The following is an 11,131-nucleotide window of genomic DNA, read 5'->3' on the forward strand; positions in this document are numbered from 1 at the left end:
TATTTGTAAAGTCAAGCATGTGCAGGGCTGTTTGGAGAATTGGGGCCTAAACTGATCCAGGGAAAGTCTTTCTGAAGGGGAAAATTAGCTTAAAATTATATCTGTATAGTGTCATAAGATTTTTATGTACATTTGTTATTATTATTACTATTTAACAACAATTCTATTGCAGTAGTACCTAGAGGCCAGCTAATATATACATTTGTGTGTTCATTTCCTCAGGTTTTTTGTAGCAGACATGAGTTCATGGAGAAACAGCTAAAAGGAGAACTCTCATGGGTATTCAGCTGCATAATGGTTTAAACTTTTCATACTGTTAAATATGATTTAATTGTGGACTCTCTCTACAGTTTGGAACTCAGGAGACCAGTTATGAAGATACAAGCCATAAACAATCTTTGGAAAAGTTTAGACAAAACATTCTTTTGGGAAAGAGTGTGAATTGAATTTTGCACCAATGTAAATGAATTTAAAATTTTCAGGAGTAATTATTCAAATGTTTGGATACCAGTCATATTAACAATATAGTTGACACTGAAGCAGCAATCCTAATGCAATTTGAATCTCCCACTGACTTCATGTCTCCTTTGAACCATTCCTGCTAGGTGCTGAACAACTCACCTGAGCTATCTTAACCAACCCTTGAAAACAGCTCACCCTTTCCAACTATTTGACAATATTAAGCATTTTTATCCAGTTCCATGGGTGATTTCCACAGAGATTAGAAATGGCTTGAGGGGCTCATTAATGTACCTCTCATGATCACCTATAAAACAATACTGCCAATTTCACTGTGTACAAAACATTTCTCTGTACATACATTCAGAGGCTCAGGATGGGTTGCCATGTACATGGTGCATAAACCCTTCATGGTAATGCAATTACATGATCATTGTGTGTGTTTGTGTATACCGCCTCTTTGCTAGGCTGGTTTTATGTTTATTCAAAGATGAAACATTAGTTTCAATGTAGCACCAATACGTACTAAAGGCAGCTTTAACTTTTCTCTGGCAGGGCCATGTTGACTCTACCGTGTCTAGTTGTTCACACATTTCTTATAAGATGAGTTTGTATGTTGTATAGCTTTTTGTTGTATTATAATCAGTGTAAAATTAAATGCATTTTTAGTATTGGACTTTTTTACTGTTTTTAATTTAAATTGAACATTAAAATGACAGGTGTGTGGGCTAGAAATAGAAAAATTACTAAAGGTTGCAGAAAAGCAAAAGGTCAATAGATAAATCAGCAAACAGAAAACACATTTATAGGTTTTTAAGCTTTTAAAATACTGTTATCTATAATACAGAACTGCTTCCTTGCAGGCAAGATTGTGGTCTAGTTTTAAGGGCTCCTGTGGATGTCTCTGTATTGTCTCCCTTTGAATGTGTACTGGTTTTGTGTACTTTTTAAAATATGAATAAAAACTGAGAAATACCTATCTGCATTGGAATTTTGAATTTTTAACATTTTATTCTGCAAATAAAATATAATTTAAATTATATCACATGCTGATCTTATATCAGTGTTCATCTTTGCAGCCCTCTATCAGTTCGCTGTTAGATGAAATCCTACTTACTCTTATATACATTCTTCTGTTAGGGGTCTTTGTATTCATGCTGATCTTATAAATTCTGTTCTCATCCTTCTGAAAATGTATATCTCTATAGTGCTATGTCCACTAACTATAAGTTCTTTTGGATCTTGCCCATAGCCTTTTTTTGTGTTAGGTGTGTTAGTTTACTCTATGCCTTGGTCCAGTTTCTGCAGAACTTTCTGTAAAGTCCTGGAATAGCCCCTTCACATTCTAGACCAGGACTTTGAAACCACCAATAGTGTAGAACCAGCCCAGGTTTTATACCTAACCCAATGAATACTAGGACACAACAGTGAAAGTCTAGTCAGGATGCACTGAATATTCGTATAGAATAGACATGATCAATAGAGGTTATGCCTCCAATATCCATGCACAGACAGGAACCACAGAGTTAACCATGCCATGCATGAATGACGTTCAGCAACTCCGTGGCAGTGGTCATCCTCCCTGGACCTCTGAGGGCTCTCCACTAGCCCGAGAATTCCTTTGGATAGAGGAGGTAGAGAGTGAGTGAGCCAGGGGAGCTGTGGGCTGGTTGGAGCAGGAAGGGTATTTATTATCTCTTTCCCTAACCCATGCCAAGTGGAACTTGGGGCAGGAATGTCATAACACCAGAGTATTATGTTTCTGCTGCTCCCATTCCATAGTGTGGATTCCCTTCTAAGGGGAATTCCAGGAGTTTCTACTAACTGCAGAATCCCTGGCTGTGTAGCTCTATTGACTCTTTGCTGTCAGAGAGTGGGACTCGAGGCAGTGCTGGGAGCCCAGAATGCCATGCTTTGGTCTCCTGCTGATCTCTCAGGATCTGTTTGGAGCCACAGAAATACATGGGGCTCAAAGGCTAGTTCTGTAGCCTCTTCTGTGTTTGTGGGGAAACCCTATTCCCTCCAGTGGAATGAGTGAGGAGAGATATACATGAGGGGAACTTCAAGCCCTCCCACCATTAGACCTTGCTGTCTCTCTGGTCAATGGGAGTTCCTTAAATCATGTACATTACTTTTGGTTCTCTTCTTTGAGCTTTCTCTGTTTTCTTAGTTACAGCCAAGATTAATGGCTGAGCACTGATGAGCCCACATGAAGGAGAGTCATTATGATCCGATTTTTCACCTGACAATGCATGCCCTTATTGTTGGTTAAGCTGCCGTTTATATGTTCCAAAGTTGCTTTTTAAGGGCTGACTCTATGCCGCCACATATATGAGAAAACACACTTCAGGAAATTCTGCAGCCACTGATACCGCAGCCAATATACTTAATTTTTGCAGTATGTTAAATTACCGCTCATTGTTTGTTTTTCTGTGACTGCATAAACCCATTACATTTTGGGAAGGCACTTCAGAAAATTGTTTTATTTGGAGAATATTATACGTTACTTTCTTGGGTCATTGTGTGCTTCCTACCTTATTGATGAATGTAACAAACCCTCAAAAATATGGACCTACTCCATCTAATTGCAAAGATGGTTCAGGAGCACCTGCTCCTACAATGGAGCCCAGCGTGTGTACAGGGGGTATGCCTGTGTGCATCTCATTGCAGGATCAGAACGTAAACTATAAGAAGAAAAAAAGAATCAAACACGAAGGAGTCCTTATTCTTCTGAGGCAAATTAGGACTGAGACACTTTAAGTCCCCCTAGAAAGTGGTGGAAATTTTTTTTTCAAAGTTGCTCTAAGATATATTCATACTTTTAAATGTTTTTTATTAATTCAGTTTTTTTAAACCAGCTGTTAACTGAAATTATTTAGAAAAGCCTAATCCGTGTATATTTAACCTTCAACTGTTCCCACACTGGATCATTTAAGATGGCTCCAGTTGGGCTACCTGTTTGGCCAAGTGCTACCTAATTAGAATCAGCGAGGAAATTCCTTCATTTATATGAGAGAGAGATTGTGACAGTAACAGACATTTGTTGTGAATTTTTTAATAAAAATATTTTATAAATGTTTATTGAGCATTCAAAGATTTTTATAAAAATCAGTTAATTTCCTTCATGAAATGACATTAAAATGTTGATATAAAAATGTATTGTATCTGGTTATAAATAAATCAGATCTGCATTTCAATTATTATGTTAAATATCAAGTTCTCAGGGAGACTGTGAAGGTACAAAACTCTGACTTCCTCCCATCTTTATACCATATCAGGCCATAGCATCGGGAGCTTTATGCACCAAAATTATGCAGTAGCACCGGCAGCAAGTACTGTAGACACTGCAACTTTGGGGACTATAATAGTGGGGGCACTGGGGCACTGGTATTAATGTATCAAGAAATTTCCTTCACACTGTGTCATGAAGCCAACTGTTCCTGACTGATGAAAGTCAGAGGAAGCTTTTTGTAGGTGGGTGTAAAGAATAATCTGTCCATCTCTGCTATTAGGGGATCTCTTTAGTTGTTAAAAGAAGGGTATTGTCTTTCTCCATATTTAAAATCAATAACACAGCAGGCTACCTCCCACTCAGAGGGGATTACCAGCTTTTAGTTAGACTTGTAGTTAAATCTGCCTAATTAACAATTACTTTTAATAACATGCCTTTCAGACTTTGTTGTAGTATTAAATATGTATTTAAATATTAAATACACAGGGTGAAATCCTGGCCCCATTGAAGACAATTTTCAAAGTAGACAATGGGTCCCCCCGCCCCCATAGTATGTGTAATTATATTTTAAGTAGTGATGACATACTTGTGAGTGTCATATGAAGAAAAACACAGGAAATACAATACAACATATGTTATCTATTTAATATTCACGTGATACTAAAAAGAATATATAAAACCATTAGTAAATAAACACTATGTACTAGTGAATCAGTCATAGCAGCATGACAAAAATCAAATTTGGAACCCCTGTTGAACTAATGCTGAACAATTGGGCTAGTCTAAACAAATACATTTTTATTTTAAATTTAGATGAAAGACTATTTTACCCATCATTTGGGTGTTTAAGCAAGGAGAGTTCCTCTAGGATTGACACACATAACAAATATTGGGGCAGATTCTATGCCATGTCCATTTTCTGCTGGATGCCACAAAGTGTGAGGACTGCCAGGGAACTGGGTGCACATCCTTGATTCTCTGCTTCTGCTCTGGCACAAGTTAGAGCATCATGGGGGCTCAGGACTGCCAAGGTTGTCTGACACTTGCTATTATGAGACTGTTTTCAGATGTTCATAATCTTGCCAAATTGTAACTGTTTCAGCTGAAACATGTCATGCCAGGTGTCTGTCAGAATAATTTTTTGTTGTTTTTTGGAAGGTTCCAGCAAAAATGGCTCATCCTTTTCCAAGGATGACAGTAGGGGAAAATACGTTGTTTTGCCTCCATTAGAAAAATTCTTATAACCATTTCATTTACAAGCTCTAGCATCACCATGCTGTGGAGCGGGGACTTGAAATTTGGCAAGTGGTGACACCATGGTGTCAGGGATGGGCCCGTTGCAGTTCTGTGAGGAAAAAAACACCTCAAATTTGGCCTACTTATAAGCATTTGAAATATCACATTTCACACATGCTCATTACAGATTTAGAGTTTGGCTGCTAAATTCTTGGAAGAGTACCCCTGCATTGAACATGCTCCACCCTGGAGCCAAGCAGGAGTTTCCCTGCAACTTCAATTCCCTGAAACTGAGATCAGTAAGAATGTCTTTTCTGTGGCATCAATGCGTTTCCCCTTCTACCTTCCCCCCCGCCCCCGAGCAGGGAAGAGTAGTAAATGGCCAGACTCAGATGCAGAGGGAACAAGAATTAGACCTTTTCAGAGAGAGGTAAATCCTTGGTTGCACTTCTGTAATGAAACATTGTCAACTGAAATTTGACTCAAGCTTTAGGTTTGGTTAAAATCAGTAGTATTTATTTCCTTCCCCTCCCCACAAAAATGAATTAAAATTCCCCAGTGGCCTTTGCAGCCCAAACACTGGGGCATTGTATTAGGGCCTGAGAACTTGACAATATCTGAAGTTCAAACAGGAAATCAAATGTGTATTTTAAACAGTGAATATAAAGAACCATTGGAACAGATTACCCAGAGATGTGGTCAATTCTCCATCACTTGGAGTCTTTAAATCAAAACCAATGCCTTTAAAAAAAATGCTTTAGTTCCATTGGCAAATTACATGGATTACTAGGTTACGTTCTATGACCTCTTGTATTACGTAGGAGGGTAAACTAGATCACAATAGTCCCCTTCTGGCCTTAAATATTTATTATATAATATAAATTATATAGACTATTTTTGCCATTGACTTCAGTGAGACCAGGATTTCACCCTATGAATCTAGTATAGTGACTGGAAATTAACTATAAGGTAGACAGAGTAATCTACTTTCATTGTCTTGTCTGAGAGTATATATCCAACACAAATAAAGAAAATAAAATTAGATTTATTTTCCAGTACTTGGGTGTTAACAGTGATGTACTGTTTACAAGCAAATATTTAAATATATTTAAAAAAACAATTGCTGACAGTATCCCTTTTAGATTGATTTTAATTCACAAATAAGAAAAAGACCAAAGTTAATTATACAGATTATACATTTATTATTTATTGTTTAATAAATAAGTCAGGAATGTTATAAATAGGTTTCAATTTATATAATAATTTTATAAAAACGTACAAATGTATAAATAAATAATTTAAGATAAATAAATTATACCTGGGTGTTTGTTATGTTGAGAACATGTTGATATAATATAGCTTATTTTTTCTAGAAATGTAGAAATTTAACATCTTAGCTTAAAAGACACTGATAGTATTTTGCTCAAGACAACTTAGGTCATGAAAAATATTGTAGAATATTATTGTGCTAAATCCTTGAAAAGTTTTTGTAGAAATATTACTGTATTCTTAAATTCAGGTCCATATCCTGGAAGCCCTCTGTGTGTACAAGTTTCAATGACTTCAGTGAGAGTTCTGCACACAGAGCTCTTGCAGTAAGTAGAACCTAATATATATTTTCTTCAGATACTTAAAATAGCTTTGATTCAATGTTTTATAGAAAGTGCTTCCAGGTTTCAGTGATTAGGATGAGCTTCCAGGAGAATTCAGGTAGTTCAGCATCTTGGTTATGGTCACAGTGCGAATTGTAAAAGCATGGAGAACACTACATAACCTCATTCTCTCTTTGAAAGAGGCTGATCCTCTGTTTGTAGATGGTTGCTCCACACTCACACTGCTAATTTTCACAGCCTTTAAAAAAAAAAAGTGGGTTGGTCAGACAATTTAACCATGTTTAGAGTAGCAATATACATCAGTCTTTGAATATGCAAAAAAATTAGCTTAATTTTTTAAATTTAAACTATTAAAAATAAAATGTTTTATGAAAAGGTAAACTATGATAGTAATAATACCATTCATATAGTTAGGGCCCAAACCTGTATTTCTTATGCAGACAAACATTCCTAATGATGTAAATAGTTTTTCCCTGCCAAGGAATACAGGTTTGGGCCTTTAAAGGATAATCAGGGGGAGCTGTGGGTTACAAATAATTAAATCCAGTGCATTTGACAACTATTAGAATCTCCAGTGTATCTAGATATGCTATGTTAATAAAAAGGCAATTATTTTAAAGTAGGGACATGATTGCTACCAGCTATTACATCTGTTAGTCTTTAAGGTGCCACCGGACTCCTTATTGTTTTTGTTAATAACCATGTTACATATGTTCCCTATTTCCTATCAATACATATTAATTATTTACCAAAATATAGTCTTATCTCTCACTCTCACCCCATTTCATGGTAGAGATGGGAGACAAAGTAAGATACCATTAAAAAGACAGAAAATTCGCTACTAGTATGTTTACTACATCACTGATAGGGAATCACTTTTTTAATACAGTAATATACACTATCAAAGTAAGTCCTCATTTATACAGAGATGAGAAACTTTCTTCAATTTTAAGAAAAAATCATAATCAAGATTTTAAATGACTAGATTCCAGAGTAACTTATTATTTGGGTAACTACAGAAAGGAACACATAGAACAGGACTCCATTTATGGTAGAAATAATACAAAGTACTCTTTTAGGCAATTGAAAGGAAAACAGACCTGTATCAGTTTGTCAATAGCAGCCAGTATCTTCTGGTTATTGAAATTCTTGAACTCTGCCTTGTAAGCCTTCAGGTCTTCATTGATACCTCGCAGGCACTCAATCTGTAGAAGATACAAGGATTAAGAAATATTGAAGAGTGCTGTTAGATGCTTACAGACAAACAAAAAGCAAATGATTTGTTCTTTTGGGAGACTGGCAATTTACCTTATCAAAATCAGCTCTTTTCAGTGTAGGACAATTTTCAGTCTGAAAATCAAAGACACCAGACATGAATGTGACATTCTGTATCACTATGATGAATTACATGATGGTTCCATATAAAGGTGATGAAACTTGATTTCTATTTATTGCAATACCTTTGACTCTTCTGCCATACAAGCCTTAATTGTGTTGATTTTATTCTTAGTGATATCTTCAAGATCAACCTCTTCAAGAGTACATTCAAATCCTAGCGTGCCAAGCTCCTATGTAAACAAAGGGGACATTGATTGAATCATTGCACATAATGCTGCAGGGCATGTTTATAAGCAGAAATATACTGGATAGTAGGTGACTTATGGCAACTGAAGGTGCTTCAACGTCCTCTTTATATATCTTTGCGCCTTTAACCAACAAGCAAATATCCAAGCTATGAAGCTCAAATCAAAGGAAATTTTGCCATCATTTTCATTAGGAGCAAGGGTTGTAAATAGATTTATATTTTGCATGCATCGCACTGGATTACATTGTCTACATTATGTTAACATTCTAAATAATTCTAAGAGGATGAATCTGCACTCAGAACATTATATACCACAAACTTACAATTTAAAAAATGATTACTTTTTAAAAAAGAGAAAGACAAATAACATTCAAATGGACAAGTGGCATTGTCTTGTGGCCAACCATCAGTGGCACTTTGTCTCATTGAGGTGATGGAAACAGATTCCCCTTTGTGTTACCACCAGTTCAACTGTACCAGTGAGAGATGCTAAAAAGAAAAGGAGACATATATAACTAAAAAATATGGCAGAGAAAATATGGCAGAGATGCCTCCTGAACCAACCCATAAAATTCTTAGAAAGAGATAATGCGAGAGCATACTTTCATGCTGGGCTGTTTGAATTCTGCCAACACACTACCTAATTGCCTAGTTGATGGCATGTTTTACAGGAGTTAGTGACTATATATGAATAAACCAAACTGAACAGAGGTTGGAAAAAGTAAAAGCAAACACTAGCAGGACACAGATCAGAGGGAGATGCTCTGTGACAGAGGGCCACTCAGGCTGGAAGACAAAAAGTTTAAGGGAAGAAAGTTCTCATGAGAAAATGAAAAGGTATTTTCTTTATTAATTGTAACTAAGCATAAAGTACCTATTTAGTTTAACTTTTACTGAGCATAATACTGGATATGTGATGCAGACCATCTCTTTGCCTTAACCTGATTCTATCTGTTCTTTAAAAAACACAATAACCCCAGAATCTTAGGCTGTTGTGTGACATCCCCAAATGAACTGTCACAGAAAAGAAAAAATAATGAAACCACCAAGAAGTATTGAAGGGAGGATGGCTGGAGTCAATCCCCGTATTGTGTTCTGCTTACCAACAATAATTTATACTACCATATCTATCATCCCCAAATTTGTCCCAATTGATTTAAGTCCTGCACAAGTGGAAGATGACAGGTCAAGCGTCATTTCAGGCAACAATTAGAACAATAATAATAATAAAAAGGATTGGACGCACAAATGAAAGTTAAGTATGAAACAAGCAAGAAAAAAAATGGTAAGGAAATTAAGGACAAATTATTACAGTTCTCTGGAAATACCAAATGATGAATATGGTTAAAAACAGGGACACCGAAATTTGATTAGCTGAAGCAAACAGAAGAGCCAGAGATGTAAGGCTACACACAGTTTGGGAATGTGCACCATCTGGCTGCTTTAGAAAGAGGATGCCTCCTATCATAGAAATAAAACCTTCTACAGCTCCTTCCATCTGAATATCTCAAACACGTTTTTACACACATCGATAAACACAATGCCCCTAAGAGGTAGGTATGTATTATTTTCCCTATTTTAAAAATGAGACAACATGAAGATGAATCCTTGATCTTTCTGTGTACTACATATCAAAAACTCCCAGCTCAGGGTCAGGGACATAATCCATGTTCTAGCATACTTTTTTATTTGTTGTGTAGTAGATGGGACTCCTTAACCTAGCCACATCAGACAAATGTGCAATGGCAGAGTTAGATTTGTAGTATAAATGGTGCCCAAGCCATAGAGTGCATCTAGCCACCAACAGAACCTACATTTCCTGAACTGCACCTCCTCCTATCCCTTCTATCTAGGTTTTGATTGTGCACCCATCACTGGGATATCTGAATCTTTAACCACAAGTCCATTCTTCCTCCTCTGCACAAAACTGTGACTCTGGCAAAACAAATCTGGATACAGAGGCAAAGCTACACTTGTCTCCCTTCTGGAAAAAACATTTCATACCAACTCCTGGTGCCATTAGTTTGTATATTTAACACCTCTCCCACGTCTTCCTCTGGAGTTAGTCCCAGTAACTCTAATATAACCCTTGCAGGTATTGTTTTACTGGGGTTTATTTAGCTGTAAATATATATTGAAGACAAACAGCTTTGCTTAAAGAGTGACACATTCTTTAACAGGTCACCAGAACGGATGGGAGGCGCGGAACGCGAGGCAAGGAAAGACAAACCTTCAGCTGGTGCAGCGCGTCCCTCGCAGCGGTTACCAGGGATTTGGAAACATTTAGGCAGTCATTCAGATTGGGCCAGGAGGAAGGCAGCGGCGAGGTCGCTGCCAAGTCGGCCAGGCTGAGGCAGAGGAGAGTCACCAGGAGCCAGCCACCTGAAACAAACCAGGGCCGCACGTGAGCACGGGAGCCAGCGACAACGGAACGCGGCTGCACTTGCAGCCTCCGCTCCTCCTTCCCCACGCGCTGCCCGCCCCCCGGCCGCGACCCTTCCCAGACCCCGGCCCGGAGCCCTTCGCAGCGCACAGCGCACGAGCCCTCGGCTGGCGGGGTCCTTGCGCTCCCAGGCCAGGCCGCTGCGGGGCGCTGGTCACTCACGGGGGCAGTCGGGGCCGGTGCGCTTCGCCATGTGGAGTCGCTGAGGTAGTGCTGGAGCGCTGCTGGGTCCGGCTGGCGGCAGCCGCTTTTATAGCCGGAGGCGCACCATAGCCAGGACTTTCCCTCCTCTCTCTTTCTCTACATCAGCTGCTTGGTCAGAGCTGAAACCCTGCGACGCGGCCGGCCGGCTCTCGGGTTCCCTCCGGGAGGCAGCGGCCCCCGGCTAGTCATCCCGAGAGAGCGCACGGGCCAGGCCCCGCGCCCTCGCGGGCGGGCAGGGAATCCCGAGAGGCGCGCGGGACTCCAGCGCCGCGCCGGGGGCGAGCTGGGGCCCGGGCACCAGGAGGGGGGCCGAGGGGGACTTTGCCATGGCCCCCCCGCCCGGCCTCCTTTGCTTGGCT

General features: G+C 39.0%; 2 protein-coding genes across 3 annotated transcripts in view; one reads left to right on the plus strand and one right to left on the minus strand.

The window, feature by feature from the left end:
- Positions 1-1,436, plus strand: part of LOC101943352 (caspase recruitment domain-containing protein 8-like) — a 42,603-nt gene extending 41,167 nt beyond the window's left edge. For both annotated transcript variants that reach the window (XM_065556893.1, XM_065556894.1), the window contains exon 16: positions 223-1,436. In XM_065556893.1, coding sequence (XP_065412965.1) covers positions 223-233 — 11 coding nt within the window. In that variant the 3' untranslated portion in view covers positions 234-1,436. The remainder of the gene's footprint in view (positions 1-222) is intronic.
- A 4,685-nt stretch (positions 1,437-6,121) lies between these two features.
- Positions 6,122-10,855, minus strand: IL12A (interleukin 12A). The gene is made up of 6 exons (XM_065557423.1): positions 10,731-10,855; positions 10,356-10,507; positions 8,001-8,108; positions 7,849-7,890; positions 7,641-7,745; positions 6,122-6,778 (listed from the first exon to the last, which is right to left on the minus strand). The coding sequence occupies exons 1-6, from the start codon at positions 10,759-10,761 to the stop codon at positions 6,611-6,613; spliced, it is 606 nt and encodes a 201-aa protein (XP_065413495.1). The 5' UTR covers positions 10,762-10,855; the 3' UTR covers positions 6,122-6,610.
- Positions 10,856-11,131: the final 276 nt, after the last annotated feature.

The sequence above is a fragment of the Chrysemys picta genome, chromosome 9 (genome assembly GCF_011386835.1).
Source record: "Chrysemys picta bellii isolate R12L10 chromosome 9, ASM1138683v2, whole genome shotgun sequence".
Taxonomy (NCBI): Eukaryota; Metazoa; Chordata; order Testudines; family Emydidae; genus Chrysemys; species Chrysemys picta.

What these genes read in the sequence shown, in the direction of transcription:
- IL12A (XM_065557423.1), bottom strand. Translation starts at nt 10,761, where the DNA reads ATGGCGAAGCGCACCGGCCCCGACTGCCCCC. An exon ending in CACCGGCCCCGACTGCCCCC is followed by an intron (nt 10,508 to 10,730) that starts GTGAGTGACCAG and finishes GGTTTGTTTCAG; the next exon opens with GTGGCTGGCTCCTGGTGACT. An exon ending in ACGCGCTGCACCAGCTGAAG is followed by an intron (nt 8,109 to 10,355) that starts GTTTGTCTTTCC and finishes TTGTTTACATAG; the next exon opens with GAGCTTGGCACGCTAGGATT.